An 18026-nucleotide genomic window follows, 5' to 3' on the forward strand; every position below is an offset into this window, starting at 1 on the left:
TTCAATGTTGTCTGGGACTTGAACTCAGGCTGCCAGCTTTTCATGGCAAATGCCTGTTATCTGCTGAGCCATCCCAAGGCCCCTCCATCCTTCTTTAACCATTCTCCTCTCTAATAAACATTTACGGAGCACCCGCTGTGTTTCTCGTCACAACTTCGAAAACCTTGGCCGTTCTCACAGCTGGAGCCCAAGGTCTGTGAAGGCAAGAACTTGGTCTTCAAAGATGCAAATGAGCAGAGTCGAGAAAGAAAAAGGGCCAAAGTAAGGCAGACACCTCATAAAATCACCCTGGAACTGTCCCAAAGAGCTTCCTGGCTGCTTGAGTGTTAGGCCCAGGCTGAGGGAATAAACCACTCCGGGCCCAGTAGATGTGAAACTACTGATATCAGTAAGGTAGACAAGCTGGGAAGGAGGCTGTAAGTGTGAGTGGGCGAGCCTGGGCCTGCCCAGTAAAACTCCAGTACACTCGGAACACACAGTTGAGTTACGCTACATCACTGCGGAAAACACTGGGTCCCGGCAACTTCTGTCCTGTGTACACAGAGCAAAGGCCATTTGAAATTCAGCAACATGGAATGTGCCTTCTCTAACCGAAACACAGAGGACCTAAAACAGCTCAGAAGGACTTCACACAGAAAGAAGCAGGAGGAGCGAGTCTCAGATTTCAATATACATTACGCTGGGGTGCAGGGGGGGTGAAGAGAGCCCAGATTTCTAGAACATTCCATTCTAGAATCCAGATATCCCCGAAATACTTCACAGCTGCGTTTAAGACTAAACCGGCAGAATCGACTAAATATAGGCAAAAGGTCTCCTTGAGAACTTTGTGTGTATAAACAACACTGCCCACAAAGTCTGGTTTCGGCTTAATTTCTGAGATCTCTCTTTTGATGGAAAACTCCGGAACCTTAGAGTTTCTTCTAGCCTGTTCTCTGCAGGGAAGTTCATGATTTCCCCAGACGCTGGCCACGCAGACACGCCCTCTATATAGAATAAAGAGCTGACTAGGAAAGAGGAAGGACCCAGGCCCCTCCGAAGTAACAAGCTTTACAGTAACAAACTCCAGAAAGACACCCGCAGCATCGTCTTGAAGCCCTTTCCCTGCCAGCCTCAAGACTGCACCTAATACAGTTAAAGAAGTAACTAGCAGAGATTAAAACAGGGAGCAGGGGGACCAAGGAGAGCCAACCAGAAAGAAATATTTATAGCTATGACAACATGTTTCCTAGTAATAATTTATGAGCCTACTGGAGAGAAGAGAAGCACACAAACTATGAATAAGAAAAAAAAGAGAGAGAGAGAGAGAAATCTGAAATGTAAACATCGTGTCTTTGGCAAACTTTCTTTAGTTAAAAAGGACAGCTAAGGTTGACTAAAGCCAATGGCTACATTTCCGTGGTCTCTTGGTTCCTCAGTGCTAAGGGTTACGGGCTGATTTACAACTTCCTGTGTTGTTTTTCAAATCTATATTTGTCAGCACATTTTTAATGTCAGATTACTTAAAATAGATACGTTGGGTCTTCAAAGTCAGGGACAATCACTGCTTTGATTTCCCTAAAAGTCTCTTAGCACTTTATAAACATCCTTAACTTTTAGCCTCCCAAACACTAGATTTCTAAATGAAACTCATTTCATGACGGTTTTAAGAAGGTCCCCCCCCCCTTCCCAATTTTCCTGATGACTGTAGGACTGGCTCGGAGCTCAACCAGAACTCTTTGTAGTTAAGATGGGTGTTTCAGCCAAATAAACGGTTTCAGCCTCATCTCACACAGGGACTTTACGCTGTCAAAAGAACACTGAGTATCCCTGGTCGCCCCACTGCTCTCCCCCACCAAGAATGGAACCAAAAAGATTTAGTTATTTTCCCACTGCAGTTCTGCATCTAGCCACCATGATATGCTGTCTCCAGTAATTTCTGCAAACCAAGGTAGGTAGGGCTGTTCAGGAAACGAGAGAATATTCTCCACTTTGAAAACCACAAGGTAGCTTCAGCTGTAGGCAAGCCCTCCACAGGGCCGACAAGAAATTCAAAAGGAGAAAGGGTAAAATCCATATTTTAAGTTTATGTCTGATGATTCAAAACAGGTTTCCCCTACTATTATATCCTACCTCGTCTTGCCATCTCACTGACTGGCGGTGCTGTTTAAGTTCAGACCCTTAAAAAATAGATAATTGAACATATTTCAATTTTTTTTTTAAAGGTTTACTTATTTTACCTATGTGAGTACACCGTGGCTGTCTTCAGACACACCAGAAGAGGGCATCAGATCCCATTACAGAGGGTTGTGAGCCACCATGTGGTTGCTAGGAATTGAACTCAGGGTCTCTGGAAGAGCAGTCAGTGCTCTTAACCGCTGAGCCATCTCTCCAGCCCACACACTTCAGTTTTTAATACTAAAACACTCAGAAATAACACAACATCCCAAATGAAAGCCAACCAGAATGCGTACACGACAATGGCTTCGTTTAAATACTTCATATTGTCCCCGAGTCACTACTGCAGAATATGACATGCTTGGGTAGACAGGCACCCTGCAGGTGGTCTGAGAAACTATTCTGAAAAATCATTTGGTGTTTCCCAGCTATTTATAAACATGTTTTTGACTCTCGCCCTGAGGAAGTTACCAGATAGCCACTGTAAGAATCAAAAGTACAAATCCAAATTTAGTACTTTCAAAATCACTGACACTCCACATTCACCAGACAGACCTCGCAAGCCGGCCTTTTGATTTAAAAAAAAAAAAAAATGTTAAAGGGAAGGAGTGGGAGCCAGGCCATCAAAGGCCACGCTTGACACAGAAAAACAAAAAGACTGATAAATCAGGCAAGGGAGAGAGTAAAGTTGCTTAGGGTCTGATAAGGTGACACAGTTGCAAACTATGCAGTGATACCAGAGAAACTGTTCCCGAGTCCAGGGAACTCATCCAGTGAGGTGGCACCGGGTGTGTTTGACATTTGAGGGACTGTCACTGAATAGATGGCACCATGACAGCACGTTCTACCAAGTGTATAAGTCGGCCCACTCAACATTAGCAAACACAGATACCACAGACCCATGTCGACAAATGTAGCTGCTGTAGTCTGTCTCCCAGTGACCCCATCCTTTGAATAATAACAGTAATTATAAATAATAATAAGGTTTAATAATACCTCTCCCTTTGAAGAACGCCCAGCATTTTTATCTGCATTATCTAATTTGTGCTCGAAACAATTCCGATGTAGCAGCCAGGTAGCAATTACCATCACCCTTGTTTTATAGATAAATAAACTGAGGCCTGGGGATTTTCTTCCCATCTCACAATTAGGAGCGGAGCCAAGCCCACAGCCTATAATTCAGCTCTCCGTCTTCGTCTTCCAGATTATTGCGTCCTCAGAAAATACCTGGGCATATGAAGAACAGTTCTACCCCTCAGGAAATGCTCCTACCAGCTCCAGACCAACAGGTCTTTTGCTTCTAAATTGCATGGACACCTAGGGGAGAGGTGGGATTCATCAGCGAGAGTCCGGGGGATCTGTGGTCCTCATGAGGGGCTCACCCAGGATCTATCAAATAGCGTCACGGCGCCCACCCCCACAGAAGAACCCTGGCAAATCCCAAGGCTCTCTAGAAGACTCTAGAATCAGTTTGCTTAATTATCCAACTTAAAAGAACAGATTTCAAACCTAAGATTAACATGATCAAATCAAGATACATTAGTTTTAAAAAAAAAAATGGGCCCAAGGTGTTAACTGGTGTAGCCTAAGCCAGATTGCAAATTGGTTTTCTGGGGCTTGCCAATTTAAATTCTTCCCTGCAGCTTCAGCTGCAGAGGGCGTCTTCATTTCCTGCCCCAACTTGTTGTGCTGCTTAACCTGGTCCCCGGTTAGGTGATTAGCATGTGTGTGGATCCGCTGGTCTCGATGCTCTGGTAAGTTACAAACGTTCAAACTACCAGGGTGCTGTGGGTAAAAATAGCACTTGTTATTAGATGTCAATTCATGCCTGGAGGAGCCTGGCAACGTTTTGAACCTTTTCAAAATGTAAATACTGCATATTAAGCATAGGAGAGAAAAATTAATCTGCTGCTTTTGCATTTTTCCAAGTCAAAAACCTAAAGGGGAGGGGGAGGAGAAGGTGGAGGAGGAGGAGGAGGAGGAGCAGGAGGAGAGGAGCAGGAGGAGCAGGGAGGAGAGGAGGAGGGAGGAGGAGAAGGAGCAGGAAGAGGAGGAGGAAATGGTATCTTCAGTAATGGATATAGTAATAAGTTTGTAATGGGTGGATCACAAAGGGAAAACTACTCCAGAAATGGATTGAGGAGTTTCTCAGGTTGTCTCTGCTTTTGAACTTCCTCTCTTCGTGTTTATGGCCTCCCTTGTGACCTCGCAGGTGTCATTGAGATGCTGCTACTTTAGATGCAGTGTATTGTGGGCAACAGGGCAACTTTCCTTGTTGTTGTTGTTGTTGTTGTTGTTGCCGGGCTGTTAAAAGTTTTCCATAAGCACACAAGCACTTCTTCATTAGAATTGTAAACGAGGCATGCCTCTCCTTTGGGGCAGGAGGAGTTGGGGTGGGGGTGGGAGAGCGGCGGGAGGAGGGGGGTGGTGGGGGTGGGAGGAAGGGGGGGAGGGGTAGACAGTTAAAACTTTACAAGAATTTTTCCGTGTGTGTCTTTTCCCTTCCACTAATAGTGGGGAAAGTTGGCAATCAAGTTCGCTTTCTGAAACTTTTGACATATTTTAGTAAGTTCTGATTTACATATGAAGTCATCCTCCAACAATTCCAAACAAATGTCTTTTCAAAGCAAGCCCACTTTTTTTTTTTTTTTTTTTTCGGTCTTTGGCTCACAACAGAACAGAGTAGAATTTTTTTTTTTCTTTTTGCTCTTGCTTTTCTCTTCTACTCAAATTAATAAAGAGTCGACATCTCCTTAGATTCTTTAATATCGCAGATGATCTAATAACAGATCTGCAAATCTATAACCTTAAGGATGGGTTAATGGTACAAACACAGCCCACAAACCTTTTGTGGCTGGCCCATTCTTTGACGAGAACCTGTGGATGGGAGTCAATGCCTAATGTGAGTTCACAAAGTCTAGGAGAAGGAAGGGAACATCACAACGCATACCATGTGACATCGGCACAGCACTGCTCAGGCGCACTAAGATCTGGAAAGGGCATCTGATTCCCTATAAGCATATTTTCCAAGCCAAACTGACCCTCCAGAAGAGGTCGAAATTCCTAGCATTTATTCCCATGGTAGATAGCCAATTCATATTGAAAACACAACATTTCAAAAGATTTCTAGTGATTTCATTTGGCTCGTAAGTAAAGGGCTTACATTAAAAAAAAGACACAATATTTGATGGTGGAGTTTTGTACTGATGAGTATTAAATTATGCCAAAATGCCATTCATTTGATATTCCTTAAATACCGTAGCACAAGTCAAGTTAAGCACGGATTACAAACCATCTTAAGTAACACAAACGCAACGCACACACAAAGAACAGTAGAGCCAGCTTCAGGTAATTCCCACATAACAGAAAACATCTGGGGGAAATGCAGAAAGTAAGCTATGCAAAACTAATTTGCAAGTGACCACATCTGTGGACGCTGTGTTGCATGTTCACTTGGCAGTCCGTTATTCTGTTTAGAAATCTCTTCTCCTCTTTATTAGAGCTTTTAATGCACTCACTTTGGGTCAAATGGCATGCTCAGAATAATAATAATAAATATATATATACATATATATATATATAAAATCAGAATATGGAGTTCACATGGTGTTTGTATGCAAGCATCCAGAAACAGCAAGAGAAACACATTGATTACTTTATATCCAACGTAATATTTAGGGGGTATTTGAAAGTCAAGCAAAAACCAGTCATTTGGCCAAATGGATCCGTGTATATATCAGAGAGTCCTACCTTTTAAGCTCAGCATCATGCCGGGGGCAAGTCAGCCCAAGCTTTTCCCGTTGGGTCTCAGTCTGAATGTCATGGCGCTAGTCTTCTGTGGAAAGGCTTCTGAGATGGATCAATTCAGACCAAATTGGTTTGGATTCATTTTCTTGTTTTGTTTTTTTAAAATAAGATACTTTTCCCTTTTTTTCTGGTCTTATTTTTCCAGATTTAAAAGGCAACGTATTAGACTTTTGAGGGGGAAAAATATGAAATAAAAATTGCCATCCTACAGGAATGTATAAAAATGGTTATAAAATTGGCTTTATTAATTTGCTTCAACTATTCATAGACTTGAGGAAATTATAATGTTCTCCCAGAAAATCTAACTCAATAAAGCTGACCAGGTCTCTCTGTTTTAAATAGATTTTATTACAGAGCCAGTAATGTTGTAAAACATGAGGTTTTGTTAAAAAAAAAAAAAAAATACAAAGGCCTAATTGTATTTTTTTAAAGACAGTATTGCATCAGACGGCTTCGTTTAAGCATGTTGCTGACTCCGTGTGCTCACCACAATTATTGAGTCTAATTTCCCTTGGACTTGTTTTTTGAGGAAGGCGAGCACTTTCCATAAGGAAAACCTCACTGTGATACTCAGGAGCCTTTTGTTTATTCCAAACTCTGTATTTAAAGCTGCACCTTCGTCTACTGCCTCGCACAGCTAAATTTAATTCTTCGTGAAAGAGAGAAACAGCTGTGGTTTGGTTCATTAACAGCATGCAGAGCGTGCAAAGAAAAGAAATTCTCACCCCCCCACTCCCGTGCATGAATTGAATCAATTTAATAGTTATATGAACTACACACATTTTAAAAATCAAGAGAAAGAAAACCTCAACTGTCAGCCATAATTTCAGCTTCTGGGAATAAATGCAAGGCTCAATCTATCAAAGAAAGGAAGTGTGAAACCAGAGAGATCCAAGTCTCCGCACGTGTGCGAAAGACACACTCAGGCACATTAGCACAAACATTCACACACATAGGTTCATACACACACAAATGAAAGACATTCACAAACACAGACTCGAATACGTATACATGTTTACAGGTATACACATTGTGTATACATGCCCACAGATGTACACGTGTATACACACCATTTGCATATATATATGTACACATAGACACGCATGCAGTTACACATCACACATACACATCTACACATGTACACGAGACACACATAGTCACACATGCACGTACATGTAAACACATATACACACTCACATACGTACACAATGCACACATATACACAGAAAAAGAGAGACAGAGACAGAGTCAAAACAAAAGGAGGGAGAGCGGTATGGCACAGTGGTTAAGGTTCTGAGTTCAAAACACCCGTGTTAGGGGCCTCAAAACTACCTGTAACTACAGCATCATAGGGATCTGATGCCCTCTGCCATCCAAGGCACCCCGGTACACACGTACACGTACGTACACGCACACACGCACGCACGCACGCGCCTTTTAAAAAGAAGTCAATCAATGAATCCAGACCACAGAGGTGTGGGGGAGAAAATGTAAGACTTGAAGACAAACATCTGTTTGCAGTTAACTGCAGAATCTGAGGAGGATCAGGACAGCAGAGGGCGGATCGTGGACTCTGCTTCACCAAAGGGAGAGGCTGTCTATAAAGACTGTCAGTAGATGACCCCAGCCTGTGTGCCTGAGAGCACAGCACGAACATGAGGACAGTAAACAAGACAGCATTCTACCTGCTTGAAACACCTAGCGTTTTCAATCCGCCCATCAGCGCATGCTCAGTGCCAGCCGCTCTCACCCATCAGCGCATGCTCAGTGCCAGCAGCCAATCCAGTGGACTCTGATTCTTTTTTTTTTCCCCTTCAGTGTTTGGTTTGTCACGGTCACCCCCCAAACACACCCCGCACTGCATACACTGTGTTTCTCACCATAAGTTAAAGTCCATGCCTCCAACCTAACACCCCAATTGCCTTCCCAGGTCCTCAATCCCCGCAGGCAAGGTCTGCATTTTACCTGTAAAGTTTCAGATGACACTGAGCCCTGGTTGGCCTCTTTTTCTTGTCTGGGAAAGACGAAGACCAGCAAAAGACTTGGGATTTCGCAAGCCAAGCATGATGGGGGGCTGCACATAACAACGAAGAGATACGGGTCCTTGACCCCTCACTTGGCGAAAAGTATCAGCCTGCGTGCGAGTGTGACGGGGAGAAAACCCTACCGTCCTGATGTCTCCTGAAAATTCTGAAGAACCTTACTCTACCCAAGATAAACAGCAGAATGACATCATCCAACAGAATAAAAATTGAATGCTTAGCAATATCAGTATTTTCCCAGGATGGCCACTTGATGATAAGTTATAATTTACTGAAAACGGACAAAGCTTAGGGCCACTGCCCCGGGCTCTAACGCGACTGCAGTCACTACTAAAGGGATTGAGCTAAGATAATTATTTGATCTTAGCTCAACCACTTTACCTCTCCATTTCCAAATATCTTTGTCTCTATATGTGTATAACTGAACAGCAACTTCCTGTATGCTCACATAAAAATTAACAATAAAAATCCATACACACCAAACAAATCCTCGTCCAGCACTCTACAAAACCTGTAAAGGAAAAAACATTAATATTTCAATGATGGGGTGTAAAACAGAGATGACCGAAATGACTGTACAGTTCTCTCGAGATTTTCCCCTCCAAAAAGTGTCCTAAGACGGTAACAGGGCATCCTCATAGTTCTTCAAACTCGTGTGCTCAGGCCCAACTCTGGTTAGCACAGCAGTGAGCGAGTGATTTCACTAACGAGCTCATGGGAGTGTGCTATGTAAATTGGAACAAGTTATTGATTTATACTGAGGTATGTAGAAGACATGGAAACCAGAACACTCAAGTGGCTATGTCTTTACAGATCAACTGAGATGGGAAATTAAATTATAGTTTAAAAAAAAAAAAAACAGTGCCTGTTAAACACAGATTTAGAACAAGAGGAACTAATTAAAAGGTTCGGAGGCTTGATGCCTTTAGTAACCCCATCGCCTCTTGCACTCTGTGCCTCGGTGGCTGGACGGACCCTGCCAACGTTGGCGACCATAATTCTCGGTATCTTTCAATGCTGTCTCTGACAGTCTCCCTCCACCGCATCTGTACCCTGTTGGCAAAGTATTGTCAGCTGCCCACGGGAAGTGTCACTCTACAGTGAGTTTGCTGTGAGTGAGTCCCTCTGACGATTATGTTCTGGTTTTTTATACATACTGAGCTTCAGAAATTCTGGTGTGTCCACCACTGGATATTCTCTCTCTCTCTCTCTCTCTCTCTCTCTCTCTCTCTCTCTCTCTCTCTCTCTCTCTCTCTCTCCCCGTGTGTGTGTATGTGTGCCTTATGCACACAAGTGTCTGCATAAACACACACACACACACACACACACACACACGTATAGCCATGTACATGTAGAAGCCAAAGGTTAACTTTGCATGTGACACTGTCTTTTCTTTTTTCTTTTCTTTTCTCTTCTGACATTGCAGCTTGCCAGTGTTTCTCAGGGAGCCTCCTGCCTCTGCTTCCTCAGCTCTAGGATTACAACCAGATACCACCATGCTTGGTTTTTTGTTTTTTGTTTTTTGTTTTTTTTTTCATGTGGGTGGTCCTGGGGCTCAAACTCAGGTCCTCGACCAAGTCAGGCCCTATTGCCCCTATACTGGTGACACTCACTTTCCTTGTACCCATAAAGAGCATTGACATCCCACTAAATTGTGTCAATCAACCATTACTGGGTGTAGTAAGGACCAATCCTTCTGCCTAAAATGGGGGAGACAGATAGACAGTGGGGTCTGAGGCTTGGCTCTCTCCCTATAAAGGGCTAGTAGACAGGAGTGTGAGGCAGGGGCATGGTGCAGAGATGGATGCAAATGAATGAAGCCTCAACCATAGAGTCCAGAAACAATGAGAAGGCGATGTTAATTGTGGGTGAGAAATGGGGGACAGAAAGGCAACGAGGAGAAAATGATATCAATGGCTTGAAGCAGATGGTACTTAAGTACAATACCAGATTTTATATGGCAGTCGGTAAGGGAGCTGGCTGAGACAGAGTCCCTCACCAAAAGTTCTTCTTCTCCAGCAAACCATAGAGGCCGTCAAGCCTGCAGACCACCCTTTCCCAGCCCCTCTGGAAGAAGGTATCTCACTGAGCATGTATTCAGCCTTCATAGAGCGGTTGCCAACGCTGGACACTGAACAGAAGGTAGGCTTGGCAATGCCTTTCCTTGTCCTGCTAAAAGCACTACCATGGCCCAAGATGGAAAGAGCTCATGTGCCCTCACTGTCCCTGACTCTGACATTTTCCTGGCCAATATTCCTTTTAGATTTGATTCACACACAGGTCAGTTGATAGTGATCAAGAGGTGGCAGCTGCTGCTGCTTCTCCTTCTTCTTCTCCTTCTTCTTCTCCTTCTTCTTCTTCTTCTTCTTCTTCTTCTTCTTCTTCTTCTTCTTCTTCTTCTTCTTCTTCTTCTTCTCCTTCTCCTTCTCCTTCTCCTTCTCCTTCTCCTCTCCTTCTTCTCCTTCTTCTTCTTCTCCTTCTTCTTCTCTTTCTTCTCCCCCTTCTTCCCTTTCCTCTTCCTCCTCCTCTTCTTCCTTCTTCCTTTTTTCTTCCTTCTTCTTCTCTTTCTTCTCCCCCTTCTTCCCCTTCCTCTTCCTCCTCCTCTTCTTCTTTCTTCCTTCCTTCTTTCTTCCTTCATCCTTCTTTCTTCCTTCTTCCTTCTTCTTCTTCTTTCTTCCTTCCTCCTCCTCCTCCTCCTTCTTCTCCTCCTTCTTCATTTTCACCTCCTCCTCCCCATATCATATGCTGTCTTCACCACTGAGACACCCCCCAAGTTTCCTATAATCCCTAATCAGAGCCTCCTTCCAACTCGATACTGCTCCTGGTAGGGCCACACAGAGTAGAAGTTTGAGGTTGCCCATAAATCCCAGAGCACTCATGTGCTCATCTGAGTATTGCTTACTTTCGGTACCTGAACGTGTTTATTTCCACTGTCTTAGGGGCTGGATCAAGAGCAAGGGCCTCGGGAATCGCTGCTGGAGAGTGAAATGGGAGAAGTGGATCCCTTAGGTGGCTTCACCATTGAAGACGTAAAATTAGCCCTGGCACGAGTGACGGATGAGGTCTTGATAAGCATTCAGGTACTGAACGAGAAAGGACAGGGAAGTCCCCATTATGCTTGGCAAAGTAGGCGGCGTCAGCCCCAACATCTGCAAACACCGCTGTGCTCTGGCCAGGCAAGAGTGAGGTTTACAGTTTGCACACTCTGCCTCACAAGGCTACACAATCCTCCACTGGGTCTCCTGGATTCAACACGATCACAAACACAGACCCACCAGCAGCACCTCGTGGGTTGTGTGTCATCGGCCTGCAAAACCTTTCAACACTGAAACCCCAGAAAAAGAGCTCGGTGAAGACTTTGAGCCACACCACACTGTAAACAGGCCTTGTGCATGAGTCAAGTGACCGGGACTCCTGCTTAACTCAGTCACCTCACCCAGCGTCAGGTTCGAAATTCTTCTCAGGTACTTCCTGTCTTCATCTATCGCTAATTGCTAAGCTGTTTTCCCAAGGGTGCCCTGCCAATGGTTAGTGGAGACTGCCTCTGGGTAGCTGCCTCTGGGTACCAGTGTTGAATACTTCGTCATTCTGTCCAAGAAACAAACACTTACTATTACCTTCACATAACGACTTACAAGAATCCACACAGCTTTCTAAGCCAGACGCTTAAACAAAGTGAATTGCCGATTTTGAGAAATGACTATAAATCACAACAACACGTATGCATTTCGGGGGAAGATTTATTTATTTTTTTCACCTGCACATGGAACCATACATACCAAGCACACTGTATTAATAACTAATTTGGGAAGAGCAAAAACCTTAGGTTGTCCTAAACATACCTTGTGACTCGTTTAATCGTCAAATGTTCTTGCAATATTTACACGAGCATTTAATGACCTGGTGCCAACAGAACCAGCCAAGGTCCCCAGCTTAATAAGGGGTGTTTAGTGTTTACCAGAAATAGTGGAAGAACACGTTTTACACAAAGGCCTATTGTTAGCGGCCCTGCAAATGTAATAACCAGTTACTGTGCAGAAGGGCAGAGTGCAGCTGAATTAGGCCGAGTTCAGAACATACCTCCTTTTTAGATTTGATAACATTTCCTCTAAATATAGTTTACGTATAATCATGGCCCGGGGCCCCTTTGCAATCCCACAGCTCTGAAATTATCGCCGAGGAACTACCAGACAAGCAAGAGAATTGTTTGCAGGACCCACAATTGAAACCATCCTTACCAAAGCCATGAAGGGAGCTGTGTGTTTTTAACTATTCGGCTGATGGCTTTTCTTTTAAAGCATTAGAGTCTGCGGCCTCAGTACCTCTTGACAGAACAAACAGGGTTAGTCTGTGTGCCTTTTCTCATCCCATTAGCACGGAAGTTAAACAACTTCATCACCTACGCGCAGTTATGCGCAGAGGGAGGGCGTGTCCCAGAAGGGAGACCCCTATAGGTACTGTGAGCATCTCCATATAGGGTGGGTCTAATCAGCGTGGGCCAAATGACTGCTGGGTTTTTGGTTTTTGTTTTGTCAACAAGATGGCAAAATAATAATGGATTTCTACAGTGTCTCAACTTAGCGAAGCGCCACGTGTAATTTCTCTCTGCAATCTGCTAAACTCCACGCAAGTGAAGAGGGCACCAACGACAAACATCAAAAAAAGTGGGACTCAGGGTTGGGGATTTAGCTCAGTGGTAGAGCGCTTTGCCTAGGAAGCGCAAGGCCCTGGGTTCGGTCCCCAGCTCAAAAAAAAAAGAACCAAAAAAAAAAAAAAAAAAAAAAGTGGGACTCAGACAGATTGCCATCCGTCTGTAGTTCGCAGGCTCAGTGGGCTTAGCAGGTGCTATGAGCCTGATCCCAGCCACAAGTCCAGCGCCATCCAAGGAAGCCGCACATCTAACACAGGGCCCAGGCTACTCTGTTAACGCACCTGCAGCTTCCTGCTTTCCCCTCACCTACCTCCCTCTTGGACAAGTTCCAAGTGGGGCGATGGCCCTGAGCCTCGCTGCAGTTTTGCCCGGTGTCCAATGGGCTGAACTACTTTCCACCTTTACGTGATCCTAGTTCTAAAACTTGCCACGCCCCTTATCGAAACCCAGTGTCAGTCAGTGGCCACGGGATACACGCATCTGCCGTACACACTCGGCGAATGCATTTTCTGCTCTCAGCGTTTGCGAGCACTCCGTGGGCTCTTGTTTTGTTTTTTTCTTCCTCTGTATTTAAAGGCGGTGCTGTTACTGCAGTTTCTGCAGAAAGGGCAATGGAGAATTCCTGTTTTGGTGCATTGTCTCAGGGTAAGTCCTCTATTGTGGTTCCAAGCCAATGTCCACTTCCCTAGTAGAGAACTCCTAAAATGGAGGGTAAGCCCTCAATTTTTTATGTTCACCTACTTATTTTTTTTCCCACAATTCGCTTCGCAGTTTTAGAGATTTATTACGAATGAAGTTCTCTTGGCCCTCAGATGTCAATTAAAATTACACGGAATAGACCAAACATTCTAAGTCAATATAGTCTAGATATTTTCATTTTAAAGATACATTCGAAATGAAATTAGTTTGGCCCCAAACTGCATAATAAAAAATGAGACCCAAGTGAAAGCAACTTTGATATATTTAAAGAATCCTATTTTAGAGAATTAAGAACGAGAATGCTGGGCTCTTGTATTAAAAAGATTGGCTGTTGGCCCTGACGCAGCAAACGAATAAAATAATGTGGGAAAAGGTGACCATAACTGGCCACCCTGCGGTTTATGTTGCCTTACGTCATGTTACCCTACATTTCGTTACGAAAGCTACGTACGTTGCGTAAGTTACGTTATGACTTTGGATTGTATGCGTTAGAAAAGTCATATGAGGCTGTGGTCAGTGAAAGCTACTGAACACGGGACAGGGCGTTCAGAACACTTCCTAAAGGAGATAGAATAAGACCCAGCCCCAAGATGAAGGTAACATGTCTATTCAGCTGCATTTTGAAGAACAAGGAGACAGCAAACCAACGGATCCATTGGGTAGGCGTGGATTCCATTTCATTCTGGCTCTGCAACTTGTAGCTAAACTAAAGCACGAATCACCATGGTCTGAAGATTTGTAAGTTTTCTCCTTCCTGTTAGGCACATGCGACCTTCAGGAACCTTCTCTCCAAAGCCCACACACAGCATGATAAACTATCTGCGGTAAATGCATGAAGAGTTTTCAGGTCCTTTCCAAAGCCTTAGTGAGGTGCCAAGAGGGAGCTGGTAAACGGAAGCCCAGCCATGCTTCTCTGAAGAACAGGAGATGATGGGTGAACACAGAAGCACCCCCGTGAGAGGAGAAGCCCACCACTTGGTTAGAGCACATCGCCCCAATCCTTTAGAACCGTGTCGAAATTATTTCCTCAGACCATTTCAACACCTACATGGTGCAATATCCCATAAGTTTATGCCAATTCATAAGGCTGACAATTTTTAATATTTCATGATAATACCTTAGCGAACTATGCCACTGGTGAAGTATGTGGTGAAATCCGGAGTTGGGATTATAAATGCTAAGCTAAACTTGCAGTGGTAACTAGTCACTGCTTCATGTCCCATATAAAGACCAAAGGGTTAAGTGGCTTGTCCAAAGTGACACAGCCAAACGAGACCACAGACTAGCTGACGGTACATAGGCCACATTCTTTTTAGTCCTGCGAAATTACTGCACGGGGCATCCATGTAAAAGGATAACTAGGGGACCATTTTATCGCTTCTCCTGCCTCGTCCACTCAACCACAAAGAAAGAAAAATAAATGAAGAAATCGAAAGTCAAAAGTTAATCAAAGAAGGAGGAGGAGGGAGGAGGAGGAGGAGGAGGAGGAAGAAGAAGAAGAAGAAGAAGAAGAACAACAACAACAACAACAACACAACAATCACCACCTTAAAAGTCCCGCCCCATTCTGTCCTCATATAAATCAGAAATCCACAATTGTTCACACCAATGTGACCTATGATAATCAGGGAAAAGATTTCAAAATTACCTATTACATTGACTTTCTTAAAAATTACATAAACATATAAAATACTTTCAATCACATCTGCTCAGGAACCCCCTTTTCCCTACTTAAAACACAGTTAACCATGAGGATTTCCAATTACATGACGTACTTAATGTTCTAGACTTTGACTCATTAACACACGGGAGTTTAAAGTGTTCTCCATATACTTGTGGGATCCTTGAGTCACTCAGTCAGCAACAAGCCTCCCAACTGGAGCTTTCCCTGTGTGCAACTGTATCATTCATCCTTGATAAAAGGAAAGCATTTTCTGAGCCCCTGGTGTTAAGATAACGTGCAAATGCAATGAGGTGCACTTTTGGAATTACCCTGGTATCGATGTTAGTGTGCACAGTATCACAGCCAGAGGCTGCCATGATCTTAAAACCTGTCACCAACTGCTTATGAGAAGTTGGGTTTTGTTTTGTTTTGTTTTGTTTTTTGTTTTTCCCCATATCAACTGTATATTACACAGTGGCATGCATGCAAGAATTGTAATATATGATGAATACTCTTAATTATGAGAGCTGTCCTAATTGTGAGAGCCTCTGTGCTATTCTTTCGCGCACTGAAGCTTCCAGGAATCCCATTTAGACTGCATTAGAGGGCAGGCCAAGACAAAGGGGGGAAGGGCCCACAACACGGAGCTGACTGAGCCCACAGCAGTTTCTCTGATTCTGCCCTCATTGGCAAACGTGTCTGGCAATGCAGATCAGTTATCCTATCTTCCACCATGAGGCTGTGTGAAAAATGGCTGTCCAAATACCACTTCCTGTCCGCGGTAGACACGCTATACATTGGGAATGCGCAGAGAAATACGATAAAGTGTTATCGAATCACCACAGGCTGCAACCCAGCTCTGTCTGCAAAACAGGAAGGTGTGTGCGAGGGATAATGTCTGTCTTTAGGCACTATAGTATGTCAAAACCACAAAGACAGTGTGCAGCCAAAGATAGCTCCGTCATAACCACTTTTTTTTTTTTTATGATTGTCTCCACAGAACGAGATAAACGAAAAACTGCAAGTACAGGAAGAGTCCTTTAATGCGCGAATAGAGAAACTGAAGAAACCCTGAGAATGCAGTACAAGTTAATCTTCCGAGAAACCAACAAAACCGGCCAGAATAATAATGTCTCTATAGCACTATGTCACCTCCATGAAGCCCTGGAAGGAAAACCCACTTCCCGTTATCCCGAGTGATTGACAAGGCGTCGTCCCGCCCCTCCCATTCCACACCCACCTCTGAGTTTACAGGGCCAAAAGCAAGAGCATTGCTTTGTATGATTTTGGAAGTTCTATACGAAAGTACTATTGTTTTGACTAATGAATACTATTCCTCCTTCTCGGGAATGAAACTAACCTTTTGAAATAACAATAAAAAATGTAGTAAAGTAATAGTACCTTTACCCATTAGTGGCCAGGTGGGTCCGGTTGATGCGGCATTGTGAGGAGAGGCCAGAAATCGTCACTCTAAGGTCAAACCTACTAAACAACGGCCATCCTGCTATGCACTGAGGGGGCGGGTTGGTTCTTTTGTTTTTTTGTTTTTTCTTATTTAACTCATTTGGTTTTCTTATTTAAACCTTTCAGTGTGAAACCAATTTTCTGAAATTATATAATGCAGTTTGAAGCATTTTAATTTATTCTGCACACTGTATTTGCTGTTTCTAATCTTGTTACCCTCCCAGGAGAACACATGACCTATATAAAAAGAAGCAACGTATAAATGATTATTAAAGGCCAGCCTATATATAGATTGTAAAAATCTTAAATACAAATCAAACTCAGAGTCCCTAAAATTAACCATTATACTGCACAGGGATGATGAGGTACTCAGGGAAGAAAAAAATAAAAAATCTCGAGCCTTTAAATACCCTTATGAAAATACAATTTCAAGATGAAAATAGCTATGTGCCAATGGCTTATCCATAATTAGGAAGATTAATTAAATCACTACCTAGGCTCCTTTCTATATCCATATTCTAGAAAGAGGACACAAAAGTGCTGGAGGGAGAGCGCTCCCTCAAGAATTTTTGAGGTACACATACCTCATTCTGGGTGGCATTTGGATGGGTATGGATGACGGTCTTGCTCTCTCAATCAGGACCCAAGGAACCAGCCAGAACATGTTCTTCTGGGACAGAGATGAAGCTGAGAGCATTGTTAAATACCCAGGTCCAGAGGTGTAAGGAATTCTTAAGATAAAGGCAGGTTTGCTTCTTGCCCTAAAGACCCGGGATTGCCTTCTTCTCCCAACCCCTGTTCCTTTAGAAAACAGGAGAAGCTGTCTGAGAATGGCCTGCATTCCCTTAGCTATCTTTTCACCAGAGACAGCAGTGACCCTGAAGAAACCAAGGACAGTTAATAAGGAAGCTTCTAGAAATGACTAAGCAAAGTTTCAACAGCAAGTGGACCTACAAGAATGTGTCGTGGGGAAGGATTGCAGGCACGTAAACAGATAGATAGATAGATAGATAGATAGATAGATAGATAGATAGATAGATAGATAGATAGATAGATAGATAGATAGATAATGGATGGATAGATAATGGATGGATAGATAGATAATGGATCGATGGATAGATAATGGATGAATAGATAGATAGATAGATAGATAGATAGATAGATAGATAGATAGATAGATGATGGATAGGTAGATGGTAAATGGATGGATAGATAGATAGATAGATAGATAGATAGATAGATGATGGATAGGTAGATGGTAGATAGATAGATAGATAGATAGATAGATAGATAGATAGATAGTAGATGATGGATAGGTAAATGGTAAATGGATAGATAGATAGATAGATAGATAGATAGATAGATAGATAGATAGATAGATGATAGATAAATGGATGGGTAGATAGATGGAAAAAAGGATGGACAGATGGACAGACAGACATTTAATGTCTCCCTCCAGCACCTTTGCCTCCTCATTCTAGAATATGGATATAGAAAAGAGCCTAGGTAGTGATTTAATTAATCTTCCCAATTATGGACAAGCCGT

General features: G+C 43.2%; 1 protein-coding gene across 2 annotated transcripts in view; it reads left to right on the forward strand.

The window, feature by feature from the left end:
- Positions 1 to 16655, forward strand: part of Cabcoco1 (ciliary associated calcium binding coiled-coil 1) — a 106843-nt gene extending 90188 nt beyond the window's left edge. For both annotated transcript variants that reach the window (XM_032888844.1, XM_032888846.1), the window contains exons 6-8: positions 10023 to 10145; positions 10943 to 11083; positions 16017 to 16655. In XM_032888844.1, the coding sequence (XP_032744735.1) occupies positions 10023 to 10145; positions 10943 to 11083; positions 16017 to 16091 (339 nt within the window). In that variant the 3' untranslated portion in view covers positions 16092 to 16655. The remainder of the gene's footprint in view (positions 1 to 10022; positions 10146 to 10942; positions 11084 to 16016) is intronic.
- The last annotated feature ends 1371 nt before the right edge of the window (positions 16656 to 18026 follow it).

The sequence above is a fragment of the Rattus rattus genome, chromosome 18 (assembly GCF_011064425.1).
Source record: "Rattus rattus isolate New Zealand chromosome 18, Rrattus_CSIRO_v1, whole genome shotgun sequence".
Lineage (NCBI taxonomy): Eukaryota > Metazoa > Chordata > Mammalia > Rodentia > Muridae > Rattus > Rattus rattus.